The 15035-nt window shown below is 38.5% G+C and overlaps 1 protein-coding gene across 11 annotated transcripts in view; it reads left to right on the plus strand.

The window, feature by feature from the left end:
• The window catches only part of EPB41L5 (erythrocyte membrane protein band 4.1 like 5), a 169921-nt gene that overhangs the window by 17178 nt on the left and 137708 nt on the right, over window positions 1–15035 (plus strand). For all 11 annotated transcript variants that reach the window (XM_019022637.4, XM_055380521.2, XM_019022636.4 and 8 more), the window contains exon 3: window positions 11764–11868. In XM_019022637.4, the coding sequence (XP_018878182.1) occupies window positions 11764–11868 (105 nt within the window). The remainder of the gene's footprint in view (window positions 1–11763; window positions 11869–15035) is intronic.

Below are 15035 nucleotides of genomic sequence, written 5' to 3' on the forward strand. Positions count from 1 at the left end.
CCTTCTTGCCTGGGGACCAGCCTGGCTTTGCAGGACTAACAAATTAGCTACAAGATTAGAAATTACAGTTTAGGGGTCATGCAGCCTCTGGCTCCAAGAGTCTGAACTTCCCCAAATTGCTCCTGAGGATAACATCACTATCGTAAAACCTAAGATCCGTGCTTGAGATATTTTGCAGACCCTGCACTGGATGGATCAGCTGATATCACCCAGATCGGTAATCTGGCTCAACCAGTTCTGCCATCCCATCCGGGAACAAGACAGCAAGAAAAACTCACTTTGACCCCTACGATTCCATCTTCAACCTGACCAGTCAGCATTCCCCTCTTCCCAAGCCCCTACCTGCCAGATTATCTTCATTTTATTTTATTGAGGCGGAGTCTGGCTCTGTTGCCCAGGCTGAAGTGCAGTGGTGCAATCTTGGCTCACTACAACTCCCGCCTCCCGGGTTCAAGTGATTCTCCTGCCTCAGCCTCCCGAGTAGCTAGGATTACAGGCGCATGCCACTATGCCCGGCTAATTTTTGTGTTTTTTACTAGAGATGAGGTCTCACCATATTGGCCAGGCTGGTCTCGAACTCTTGACCTCAGGTGATCTGCCTGCCTCAGCCTCCCAGAGTGCTGGAATTACAGGTGTGAGCCTCCGTGCCTGGCCTCATATGTTTATTTTATTAATTAATTAATTTATTTAGAGACAGAGTTTCGCTATCATTGCCCAGGCTGGAGTGCAGTGGTGTGATCTTGGCTCACTGCAACCTCTGCCTCCCGGGTTCAAGTGATTCTCCTGCCTCAGCCTCCTGAGTAGCTGGGATTACAGGCATCTGCCACCACACCCAGCTAATTTTTAGTAGAGACAGGGTTTCACTATGTTGGTCAGGCTGGTCTCAAACTCCTGACCTCAGGTGATCCACCCACCTTGGCCTCCCAAAGTGCTGGGATTAAAGGCATGAGCCACCACGCCCGGCCCCAGCCTCAAATTATCAGTAAAAGCTCTGATCCCCTAATGCTCAGACTGATTTGGGTAATAATAAAACTCCAGTCTCCTGCACAACCAGCTCTGCTTGAATTACTCTTTCTCCATTGCAATTCCCCTGTCTTGATAAATTGATTCTGTCTAGGCAGTGGGCAAGGTGAACCCATTGGGTGGTAACAATACTTTGATGAACTTAATCATTGCAAAGAGGAGGTGAAGTGAGGGCTGGATCTGAAAGAGGTGGTGACCTGAAATAAATTTGTTAGGTGGGGATAAAGAACATGAGTAGCAGGTACTGGTGTAGATACAGATGACTAATGAATTTGTAGTGGGCCAGAGCTTTGTGGGTCTGTTTTCACTTTCCTGTTTCCAGTTTGTTCATTTTCAATAGCTACAAGGTGAGAAAAACATTTTATTTTTAATTTACGAAAATAAGACATTGAACCTGTAATCAAGATCTCACATCCATATTCTACACACTCTGACCATCCTGGACCCTCTTACTGTTGCCTAAACATGATAGACCCATTACAAGTCTATGCTGGCTTTATACTAATTAGAATTATAGGTACAAGACAGTACAGAGGAAGCAGGATTTATTCTCTGTGGGATTATTGGAAGGCAACACTGATATACTGATTCTTGAGAAACCAGAATCAAGAGTTCATTAGAAGGGCCCAGTGTGGTAACACACATCTGTTATCCCAGCACCTTGGGAGGTTGGCGTAGGAGGATTGCTTGAGGCCAGGAGTTTGAGACCAGCCTGTTCAATGTAGCCAGACCTCCATCTCTACAAAAAAAAAAAAAATTTTAAAGTTCATTAGAGGCATAAAGGACGTTCTAAGCAGAAAGAAATGCATTTTGCAAGGGTTCAGAGGCATGACTTATTAGGGAGATTATAAGCAGATAAAAATGCTGAAATGGGCCAGGCGCGGTGGCTCACACCTGTAATCCCAGCACTTTGGGAGGCTGAGGTGGGCGTATCATGAGTTCAGGCGTTCCAGACCAGCCTGGCCAACAAGGCGAAACTCCGTCTCTACTAAAAATAGAAAAATTAGCTCAGCCTGGTGGGCGCCTGTAATCCCAGCTACTCAGGAGGCTGAGGCAGGAGAATTGCTTGAAACCGGAAGATGGAGGTTGCAGTGAGCCGAGATCATGCTACTGCACCCCAGCCTGGGCAACAAGAGTGAAACTTCATCTCAAAAACAAACAAACAAGCTGAAATGATGGAGGAAATAGGCTGTGATATGTAATAATAAGCAAGGAACAGCTAGGAAGGACTATTTTGTGCCTGGAGTTTGCACATTGATCTGTAAATGATGAGGAATGATTAAAGGATTTTAAAGAACAGAGTGACATTCTGTGTGGCAGTTTTAGGCAGATCACAGTCCATTGGCAGCTTCTGTCACTTTGTCTTCTGACTCTTGCCTACAGTCTTTTCTTTCCTAAACCCTTCCTTAGACTGTCAAGATTTCAGATCTTTATTTTGTTTTTATCTAGGTTAACAGAATTCTGTTCACATTTCCAGGCCCAGTTTTGAATATAGAATCTTCTGAAGCCTTTAATACGTGAGGCAGAATGAACAACTCACCCTCATTTCTTTAGCATTTTGTTATACTGTAAGAGTAACATTCACATTTATTGTGTTTAAAGTAGTTGTTTATAATTTTATTCTTAGTTAAGAACTTTGTGATTGCTTGAGGGCAAATATAAGCGTATTCATCTGTATAACTAGCATCTAACACATAATAAGTGTCTGTCTAGGAATTGAATATTATGTCAAAAATGTTTTTTTCCTGTAATGAAAATTTTCCTGTATGTATTGTTAAGTGCGTAATGAAATTAAAAACTCTGAAAATATAGAATGGGACAGAACCAATTGATCTGGAACACCATTTCTAAGGTTGATACTAGCAGGTTGATAATTATTTCTCCAATTTTGATTGAGTCAGGTATTCACTCACCCAGAATAAGTATTATCATGACCATGCTTTCCATCTTATCAATGATAACATTTTATTTCTGGGTTAGAATCAGAAATCTTCCTGAAACCAGCATACTACAGTTACTGCATTTACTTGTTATCTGTGACTTATTTTCATGAAATGGTATAGTTTTTTCTCAGAAAGGCTAGACTCAATGAAGTTTTTTAAAAATTACATGCTATCTCTAAAAGTAAGATGTTCTGAGAAATTCTTTTTTGGGATATCAGAATTTTGTTATGAGGTTGGTGCAAAAGTAATTATGGGCCAGGCATGGTGGCTCATGCCTGTAATCCCAGCACTTTGGGAGGCCAAGGTGGGCAGATCACCTGAGGTCAGGAGCTGGAGACCAGCCTAGCCAACGTGGTGAAACCCCGTCTCTATTAAAAATACAAAATTAGCCGGGCGTAGTAGCAGGCACCTGTAATCCCAGCTACTTGGGAGGCTGAGACAAGATAATTGCTTGAACCTGGGGAGGTGGAGGTTGCAGTGAGCTGAGACCACGCCACTGCACTCCAGCCCAGGCAACAAGAGCGAAACTCCATCTCAAAAAAAAAGTAATTATGGTTTTTGCAATAGTTTTTAATGGCAAAAACCGCAATTACTTTTGTACCAACCTAAAATAGATTGTGCATTGTTGCCCAGGTGTGATGGCTCACGCTTATAATCCCAGCACTTTGGGAGGCTGAGGTGGGAGGATTGCTTGAGCCCAGGAGTTTGAGACCAGTCTGGGTAACATTATGAGAACTCTGTCTCTACAGAAAAAGTGAAATACTAGCCAGCTATGATGGTGCACACCTGTGGTCCCAGCTACTTGGGAGGCCAAGGTGGGAGGATTGCTTGAGCCCAGGAGGTTGAGGCTGCAGTGAGCCAAGATCCCACCACTGCACTCCAGCCTGGACAACAGAGTTGTCATGTCTGAAAAAATAAAATCATGTATCGTTTACTTCAGGAACCTATAAATGTCTTGTGTTCACTATTGGTTGTCTTAGAACTGGCATCTGTTAAGGAGGAGTCAATGTATAACCTTGAAAAGGGTTTTGTTCTGAGGAGGCAGCTGTCTAGCTGGCAGAAGCCCATTCTTTCTCACCTTAGAACACAACTGTTGTATTTCAATAGTCTAGCAAATGATGCTTTGGCAGAATAAGGAGGAGAGTTATTTTTAAAGCAGTGCTTCCCTTTGGTCTTGAAGCAAATATAGAATGTTGATGGAATATGAAATTGATTCTAGAGCTATGCCTTAGAATGAAAGTAATGGAAACATATAAGTTTGGTACCAGATAGATGAATTCAGCAGAAGACTTGTGTGGCTTTCTGCTGTAGTGTAGAAATATTTTGTAGTGTAGAATAAAAATACTTGTAGTGTAGTGATTGCCATTAGCAAATTTTAGCACAGTTAAATTTGTTAGCTGGGCTCAGTGTGACCACGCCTATAACCCAGCACTTTGGGAGGCTGAGGCAGTCGAGACCAGACTGGGCAACATAACAAAACCCTGTAAAAAAAAAAAAAAAAACACACACACACACACAAAAATTACCCAGGCGTCATGGTGCACACCTGTAGTCCCAGCAACTTGGGAGACTGAGCCGAAAGGATTCCTTAAGACCTGGAGGTCAAGGCTGTGGTGAGCCATGCATGCCGCTGCACTGTAACCTGGGTAACAGAGCGAGACCCCATCTCAAAATCAGTCAGTCAGTCAAACTGTTAGCAGTACTTTGTTGTTGTTATAAGCATTGTTTAAAACCAGTAGTTTTCTTTTTCATTTCCAATAATGACTTTCTCCTCCTTTTCCATTGTGTTGCTAGAACAAATATGTTGAAATATTCAGTTGGTTTGTTTTATTATTTAAACACACATACACAGTTGGGAATTTTGCATTTGTTGTAATTTCTGCCTGGGATTTGTTTTCTCTAGGTAATTACATAGTTATGTCACTCAGTCTTTTTTCAAATCTCCCTTATTAAATGGTAAACACCATTTCCCATAGTTACCTTGTTCTGTACAACCTTTATCACTCGCTAGCGTAATATTTTCTTCCCTTGCTAGGATATAAGTTTCTTCTAAAAAAATTTTTTTTTTAAAATTTTTTTAGAGATAGGGTCTTGCTATGTTATCCAGGCCAGTCTCGGAAAGCCTGGTCTTAAGTGATCCTCCTGCCTTGGCTTCCCAAAGTGCTGGGATTGTAGGCATGAGCCACCATGCCTGGCTGTTTTTTTCTTTAATTGAATATGAGCTTCTTGAAGGCAGGGGCTTACCTGTTTTGTTTTCCTGTTTAGTTGCTTAGAACAGTGCCTGGCACATAGTAAGCACTCTATTAATGTTTGTTCAATAAACCAACTTCAGTGATAGAGTGCCTGTAGTTCCAGCTACTCAGGAGGCTGAGGTGGGAGGATTGCTTAAGGCCACGAGTTTGAGGCTGTAGTGCAGTCTTCACACCTGTGAATAGCCACTGAATTCTGGCCTGGGCAACATGGTGAGACCCCCATCTCTTAAAAAAAATTGTTGAATAAATCAAATTAGGAATAGTATTTGAAACAGATCTTTAATTTTAAAAGAAATTCATCCCTGAAGGAAGTTAAGATCATTCCCAATCATAAATTTTTAATGAGAATTCTTGCCCTGTTTGGGACAAGATAATGAAGTAATAAGGGCTTCTAGTGTCCTAAGATTAACCCATGAATGATCATAAAACTTAAGACAGAAAAATTAGTCCCAGGTAAGGAGTCTTGATACTGGAGTGTGTGTGTGGTAATGGTGGCTGCAGTCTGGTTTAGGGGGCTGGTACTGTGGCTGTGGAAGGATAATTGAGGTAAAAGGCAGTTTGGATGGAGGTCTTACCCCCTGCTCCAAATTTGTCTTGATAATTAGTATCTCTTTTAAGGGGTGTGATAGCAATAACTCAGACAGTGGGTGGAAGTGTCTTCAAGAATAAATCATAATAGCACTGCCTAAAAAGTTTCTCACCTCTAAAAATCCTTATCCCTAAAATTCCCTTACCTAAATTTCCTACCCTTCCTCCACCAAACTCTTAGAGGGCAGTGAATTATTATTATAGAAAATGCCTCCTTCCCAATGCTACTTTCATCTGTGGACAAAGAATGAATTATTAACCTGAGGGAGTTGTTTGTATAATGGAAAGTGATTAACTGTGATTTTCTCTTGTTAGGGCTCTCCTCCCTAGAATTCTTCTATTCCCCCAGGGGTTTCTCAGTGCTAAATGTTGCTGATACAGACTAGAGTCAGGCCTTTCTCTTGTTACACATTATCTAGAGAAAGTAACTCATGTTCCCAAATGAATATGTCCAAAATAAGGAGACAAATGAGCGCAAGCACCTCAAAAGGCAAGTAAAAGATAACAAACTGTGTGTATGTGTGTGTTTTCTTGTTTTATGTTGTTAATATCTTTGTGTATATAGTAGAAGCAAAGGCAGATGGAATAAAAAGAAAAGTCTAATACATTTTCTAAAAGATATTAACAACATGAAAGAAGAACAAAAACTTACTTAAAAGGACCAAAGGAAAATACTAGGTATAAGAAGTATAATCTATAGAACACATTTGATGGGATGAAATTAGGATCAGTTAAGGTGAAGGAGAAATTAGTGAGTTGGAAGATCATATTTAGAATTCTTTCCATAGGAGGAAAGAAAGGATATAATAGGAAGCATAAAATAAAAATTAAGAAATAAATGAAATTCAAAAGTAGGAGTTCCTTTTTCCCCTAAGATCAGGAACAAGATAAAGGTATCTGCTGTTGCCAGTTTTGTTCAACATAGTACTGGAACTTCTGTCCAGAGCAGTTCAGCAGAAAAAAGAAATGCATCCAAATGGGAAGGGAAGAAATAAAATTATCTCTATTTAAGATGACATGATCTTATATGTAGAAAACCAAAGATTTTGCAGAAAAAAAAAAACCTTATGGTGCTAATAAGTTAGCAATGATCTGAAAACAAAATTAAGAAAACCATTTCATTTATAATAGCATCTAAGAGAATAAAATGCTTAGGAATAAATTTAACCAAGGAGGCAAAAGACTTGCAGTATAAAACACTGCTGAGAGGAATGAAAGAACATGTAAATAAGAAGGAAGATATCCCATGTTCAAGAATTTGGAGACTTAATCTTGTTAAGAAGACAGTACTACCCAAAGTGATCCATAGATTAAATGCAATTCCTATCAAAATCCAAACGATGTTATTTGCAGAAACAGAAAAACCCATTCTAAAATCCATATGGAATCTGAAGGGAGCCAGAACAATCTTGAAAAGAAGAAGAAAGAGGACTCATGGTTCCTGATTTATTTCAAAAGTTACTACGAAACTGCAGAATCAAAAACTGTGGGGCTGCGTGTGATGGCTCACACCTGTAATTCCAGTGCTTTGGGTGGCTAAGGCAGGAGGATTGCTTGAGACCAGGAGTTCAAGACCAGGCTGAGCAACATAGCCAGACCCCATCTCTACAAAAGAAAAAAAAACAGTGTGTTACTGGCAATACAGACAGACATTGACCAATGGAATAGAATAGAGAGACTAGAAACAAACCCTTGTAAATATGGTAAAATGATTTTTGACAAGGGTGCCAAAACCACTCAGTGGAGAAAAGACAGTCTTTTCAACAAATGGTGATGAGAAAACTGGATACCCACATGGAAAAGAAAGAAGTCAGACCTTTTCCTTATACCATATACAAAAATTAATGTAAAGATGGCTCAAAGACATAGAGACCTAAAACTATAAAATTCATAGAAGAAAACAGGGAAAAAATCTTCATGACATTAGATATGGCAGTGATTTTGTAGGGTATGATAACAAAAGCACAGGCAGCACAACAAATAAGTTGGACTTCATCAAAACTTTTGTGTATTAAAGGACACTGCCAAGAGAGTAAAAAGACAACCCACAGAATGTGAGAAAATGTTTGCGAACCAGATATATGATAAGAGATTAATATCCAGAATATATAAAGAACTCCTACAACTCAGCAACAACAACAAAAAGCCAATTCGAAAATAGGCATAGAACTTATACATTTCTCCAAAGAAAAGATATAAATGGCTAATAAGCACATTAAAATATTTTCAACATCACTAGTCAGAATGGAAATTTGAATCAGAGCCACAATGAGAGAGACTTATTCATACCTATCAAGTGGCTGTTTTTAAAAAGTAAAAGAGAAAGTAACAAATGTTGGCAAGGATGTGGAAAAACTGGAATTGTTATACACTTTTAGAGGGAATGTAAAATAGTGTTGCTGCTGTAGAAAACAGTTTGACAGTTTCTCAAAAAGTTAAACATACGGCTGGGTGCAGTGGCTCACTCCTGTAATCCCAGCACTTTGGGATGCTTGAGGCCAAGAGTTCAAGACCAGCCTGGCCAACATGGCAAAACCCTATCTCTACTAAAAATACAAAAATTAGCCTGGCATGGTTGTGCACCTTAGTCCCAGCTACTTGGAAGGCTGAGGCATGAGAATCGCTTGAAACCCGGGGGTGGAGATTGCAGTGAGCCTAGATGATGCCTTTGCACTCTTGCCTGGGCGACAGAGTGAGACTGTATCTCAGAAAAAATAAAAAATATATAAATAGTTAAACACAGAATTAGCATATGACCCAGCACTTTCACTCCTAGGTGTATACCAGGAAGAGTTGAAAGCAGGGACTCAAACAGATACTTACACACCAGTGTTCATGGCAGCATTATTCCAAACTGAAAAGATGGAAAAATCCCAAATGTACATCAACACTTGAAGAGGTAAACAGAATGGTATTTATATGCAATGGAATATTTTTCAGCTTTAAAAAGGAATGAAATTTTGATATATTTTGCAATACGGATGAACCTTAAAAATACTGTGAAATAAGCCAGAAACAAGAGGACAAATATTGTTCTGATTCTACTTATGCGAGATACATGGAATAGGCAGATTCATAGAGACAGAAAGTAGGAGAGAGGGTGAGTGAAATAAGCCAGAAACAAGAGGACAAATACTGTTATGATTCTACTTATGTGAGATACGTGGGATGGGCAAATTCTTAGAGACAGAAAGTATTAATGGGAGAGAGGTTACTAGGGGTAATGGTGAGGGCAAGTGGAGGATGATTTTTTTAATGGGTATAGTGTTTCTGATTGGGATAGTGACAGGTTCTGGAAATGGATAGTGGTGACAGTTGTACAACATGGTGAATATTTTCAATGGCACTGAATTTTATACTTAAAAATAGTTAAAATGGCAAATTGTGTTATACTTTAAAAAAAGGAGAAGTGAGGCTGATGTCTGTGGAGTTGGGTCAGTGTACTGGAAATTCCCCATGTGATTGGAGAACTTAGGCATTGAAAGTAATTTTGTGGCCAGGCGTGGTGGCTCACACCTGTAATCCCAGCACTTTGGGAGGCCAAGTTGGGCGGATCACCTGAGGTCGGGAGTTTGAGACCAGCCTGACCAACATGAAGAAATCCCATCTCTACTAAAAATACAAAATTAGGTGGGTGTAGTGGCGCATGCCTGTAATCCCAGCTACTCGGGAGGCTGAGGCAGGAGAATTGCTTGAACCCAGGAAGCGGAGGTTTCAGTGAACCGAGATTGCGCCATTTCACTCCAGTCTGGGCAACAAGAGTGAAACTCCGTCTCAGGAAAAAAAAAAAAAAAGAAAGAAAGTAATTTTGTGAATAAGCTAGAAGAAGTTGTTTAAGAAGTGGGGTATCTGACTTACTGATCTCAGGTGACATTCCAGGTGAAATCTAGATCAGGTATGTATTCCTCAGTGAATTTGAACTTGGAAGGTAGAGCAAAATTCAAATTCTAGCCTTGTCATTGTTTTAAATGTAATTTTGTCATATTACTAAAGCTTTCTGAACTTTTGTCTGTGCTTTATATATATATATATATATGTATTTAAATGGATAAGTAATGTGTGCTAAAAAAAAGATGGCAGCACTGACGTAGGAAACTTAAAATGACAAAGGAGAAATATTTGAGAAAACAATAGAGGTTGACGTCTAGAATTAAAGAAATATGAAAGATCTCAGGTTGAAGAGGTCCATATAGAATACAATATGATTAAGAAAAACTCACACTTGTACACAGTACAGTGAAATTAAAGAGTCTAAAAGTGAACAAGTAACATTACGAAGAAAGAAAATTGAGATTGACATCACACTTACCAGTAGCAGTGTTGACTGCAAGAAGATAATGGAATAAATTTTTTTTGAGTGTGGAGAAAGTATTGAAAGAAACTGTGAACCTTGACATTTCTACCCATCCAACTGTCATTCGAGTGAGGGCATGATTAAAATATTCTCAAATATAGGAGGCCAAAGCCTTAGAAGATAAGCCATACAAAAGCCACATGGGAAACATTTTTGGAGAAAGAACTCAAATGAGTATTTGCAAATCTAGCAGATGCTACAAGACATGTAATGTACACATGTAAGACATGTACATTTTTGAAATACCCAACTAGAAGTTGTTGTCTTTAAAAAGTTAGCTAAGAATAAAAAAGAATAAATAGAAGTATGTCTATAAAACTTGATGGGAATTGGGTGGAGGGGAGATTAGAGGACGTGAAGGCGTGGTCAAGTTCTTGATGAAAGGAAATATAGATGACAAATTTACTTACCTAAAAAAGCAAAGGACAAGTTGAGATAATAAACTTGTCAGTTAAAAGGCAGAGATTGATATGATAAACCAACTATATGTTCATTTTTTAATAGGAAAATACTATAAATCACAATTTAGAATTCTACAGATGGGAGAGGCGTGGATGAGCAGTTATGAAAATTGAGGATCCCAACAATGCTTTTGCTTATGTGGATTATACCTACCAATAGTTACAGTATTAGAAATTAAAACTGAAAAAATTTTAAATATTTATTGATTAACTGATTAATCAATAATTGTCTATTAATATAGCAACAACATACCCCTTTTATGTTAACATAATATAAAACATATTATAAAAATAACTATTTTCTAAAACAACAAAGAGCTTAGAAAAGTGGCATTGTTTTAAGCACTTTTGCAAATCTGTTTAATGTCTGGTTTAATAGAAGGTACTTGGATTCTCTTATCTGCTTCCACGTTCTCTGTGTTGCAATGTGTTGTTTTGTTTCAGGTATATAAGAAACCTAGGACCTCATGAATCTTTTGAAAGGGTCTTGGAAACCCTCGGTGATCATGAGACCACATTTTGAGAACTGCTTTTTCCATACAAAGTTTCTTTGCTATTTATTACCCTACTATTTGGTGTCTTCTGCATCATCACAGTACTTTTCTTATGATCTCATATTCCCCCCACCTCCCAGTTTTATTATTTCTTACCTTACATTCTCTTCCAGTTTGATTCTTCTCCATCAAGCCTTCATTGATTATTCTAGTTTCTGTCTCTTCTCTAAAATCTGTTTGCAAGTGTAGTTTCACATATTTTGTACTAAAGTACTCTTAAGTTTTTTGTATTTTCTTTTTCCAATGACATTATGGCCCTTTTAAAGTAGGGACTCTAAAAATTGATGACAACACAAGAATTTATCCTTACACACACACAAATATTTGTATCTCAAAATAGGTAATTTTTGTTGGTTGATTGGAAGTAACACTCTCCAGGAAAACATATAAATCACAAATTTGTTTTTGGCCTTAAATGATTTATTAGAAAACTGTAATGTCTTATCCGTTATCTGCCACAAGCTAATACTTTTGGTATTGCAAGTCCTCCTTTCTTCAAGAGATCTTGTATAACTAAAACCTTCTTTTGTTCAGGCTTGTTGATGTTATAAACCACTTATTGATTTACTTATTTTCTTGCCATTTCAGAAAAAAGCCAAAGGACAAGAGTTGTTTGATCAGATTATGTACCACCTGGACCTTATTGAAAGCGACTATTTTGGTCTGAGATTTATGGATTCAGCACAAGTAGCAGTGAGTAACTGTTTTTTGGAAGTTTTAGCATAAGGAGAAGAAACAAGAAATTTCAGATGATATACTAATTGCTATAAGGCTTCATATTCTTGATGTGTTATTGTGATACAAAGCTTTGACACCGCTCCCTCCCCCCACCCCCTTGCTTTAGCATCACCTAAAGTACTTGTTTTTAAAAATGTGAGTTCTAGTCCTAATTTCCTAACCTGAATTACAAGAACAAAAGTTTTCAGGATAGGGCTCCAGAATCTTTGTTTTTAATAACTATTGTCTGTATTGTTGGGCACACAAGAATTTGAGAAACACTGTGTACTGTAAAGAATGCTAGAATGGGAGTTTCATGGGCTCTTGGGTAAACAATAGTAGTTTTTAATTTGCAAATGAAGTTGAGTAGACTAGGATATCTCTAAGTTCCCTTTCAGATCTGTGATTCTGTATCTATAAATAGTGGTACTTCGACATGCATTTCTGACGAGAGAACAGCATACGTAATGGAGTAGAAAGTCGGAGGCTATTCAAATAACTGATTACTATATTAGGATTTTACTGGAGGATGTTTGAAAGAAAGTGGCAGATGAAAACATTGGGAGGTGGTTTAGTGGTTGTACCATTCAAACTGAATGCCCAAAGTATTAAATAATAAATTGGCAATATTTACTCTCAATTAATTGGGATTAGGTAGTCTTCAAGCAGGGAGGTTTTATTTTCCTTCAGGAAGTTTTTTGTAGAGATATGTAGGATTTGGAATGGGCAGAGATTGAAGTCAGGGAAAGTTATTACAAATACTTTAGGATAAAAGTAATATTAAGGCCTGGACAGTAGGAGGCAGAGGAAGAGACCACAGATGATAAGGATATCATGGCATTAAGCCTTTTTTTCTGGAAGTTTGTGTGTGTGTGTGTGTGTGTGTGTGTGTGTGTGTGTGTGTGTGTGTGTGTGTTTGTTTAGAGGGGAACTCCTAGCTGACTTTATAAAGCATCTGGGCTAAGTTTACAGCTGTGAATAATTTTAGCTGTCATTTTTTCATGACAACCCTTCCCATCGTGCCTCCAAATTAAGTAACCATGAGCATATGGCAGCAGGGTATTGGTTAGGCAAATTTTGGCGCATCCTTGAAATTAATACTATGCAGCTCATCAAAAATAGCGGTTTTTGGCCATGCATGGTGGCTCACACCTGTAATCCCAGCACTTTGGGAGACTGAAGCGGGAGGATTACTTGAGGTCAGGAGTTTGATACCAGCCTGTCCAACATGGCAAAACCCTCTGTCTGCTAAAAATACAAAAATTAGCTGGGCCTGGGCATGGTGGCGTGCCCCTGTAGTCCCAGCTACTCAGGAGGCTAAGGTGGGAGAATCGCTTGAACCCGGGAGGCAGAGGTTGCAGTGAGCCAAGATTGCGTCACTACACTCCAGCTTGGGTGACAGAGCGAGACCCTGTCTCAAAAAAAAAAAAAAAAAAAAACCAAAACAAAAAGATGATCTTTATTTAAAAAAAAATTAGCCGGGCGTGGCGGTGCATGCCTCTAGTTCCAGCTAGCTGGGAGACTGAGGCGAGAGGATCCTTTGAGCCCAGGAACTTAGAGTTGGAGGCTGCAGTGAGCTGTGATTGCACCACTACACTCCTAACCTGGGTGACAAAGTGTGAGACCCTATTTCTAAAACAAAACAAAATGGTGATTTTTAAGTATTAATATGCTAATTGACATGGAGTGGTAGAAGTAGTCATAAAGGATTATAAAGCAGTATAATTGAATTTTTCTATTTTTTAAAAAAAATCTAGGCCAGGAGCAGTGGCTCATGCCTATAATCCCAGCACTTTGGGAGGCTGAGGAGGGAGGATAACTTGAGGCCATGAGTTTGAGACCAGCCTAGGCAATATTGCAAGACCCTGTCTCTACAAAAATAAAAAAATTAGCTAGGCATGGTGGTGCATGCCTATAGTCCTGGCTACTTGGGAGGTGGGAGGATCGCATGAGTCCAGGAGTTCAAGGTTGCAGTGAGCTGTGATCATGCCTCTGCACTCTAGTCTGGGTAACAGAGCAAGACCCTGTCTCTTAAAAAAAAAAAAGAAAAAAAAAGGATATATGGCCATGCATATACATGAAAAAATTGTGAAACTATTTTTCACAGTTTCAGAGTTTCTAATCTCTTGGTGACATTAGTGTAGGAGATATTTCTTTTATTTTTCTAATGTTCTTAATTCTCTTTTATTAGACTAAATTCACTAATGGCAGGGAATTAGTCTTACGTACCTCTGTCCAGCAGGTAGTAGGCACACAAAACATTTGTTGAATTTAATTCTAGACTTCTGTTTAGTTTGATAAAATCTTGGTCGCCTATTAATTTTAATATCATTCAGCTTTCAGTTCTAGAATAATAGTAAAGCCTTACAATCAGATGAATGAACAGATGATATTAAGGATAAACAATCTGTGACTTCCTGTTTTTTGAGGCAGTGTGAGGGAAAAGAAAGTAAAAGTATGCCAAAGTTAGGTTTGAGGTACTTAGTATTTAAGTAACTGTGGAAAGAAACATGCAGTCATTACTAAGTTGTATTATTAGCTCTTTGCTAATATTAGCAATTACTGAATTCCATACTGATTTTTTTCTCTCATTTGATACACATATAGTGCCTTTCTTGTCATAATAATAAATTTTTGGTAAAGCCAGGATTAGGATATTTAATCCCTACTCTTTAGTTCTAGTTTATTCCTTCCAGTAACCAGAAATCTAGGCATTAAAATTAAACTTATAGGCTTCTGTTTACTTCATTTTATTTTTGCTTCACTAAAACACTCTAAACTATGAGTTGAGCTGGAAGAAAAGTTAGTAGATTAAAGATATTACAAATGAACTCCAGATAAGCTAAACTTTTTAAGTTCTTACTCACTTGATTCCATGAGTCTCATGACATAAACAATCAGCTTGTTGTGTGGCCATATTCAACCTCAGAATGAAATGAAACCAAAGTGGGGTGAGGGGCAGCGTAAAAAGCGACCAAGGAATTCCATGCTGTAATTTCACCTTCAGCATATGGCATGTCCATATATGTAAAGTTAATGTGCCACATTTTAGTTTATTGGTCACTATAGATCAGTCCAGAACGTCTATGACTATAGAATTATGGAGTCATCATGGAGATAACCAAAATTAGTAAATCGATGAA

This window comes from Gorilla gorilla, chromosome 11 (assembly GCF_029281585.2).
Source record: "Gorilla gorilla gorilla isolate KB3781 chromosome 11, NHGRI_mGorGor1-v2.1_pri, whole genome shotgun sequence".
In the NCBI taxonomy this organism is placed as follows: domain Eukaryota; kingdom Metazoa; phylum Chordata; class Mammalia; order Primates; family Hominidae; genus Gorilla; species Gorilla gorilla.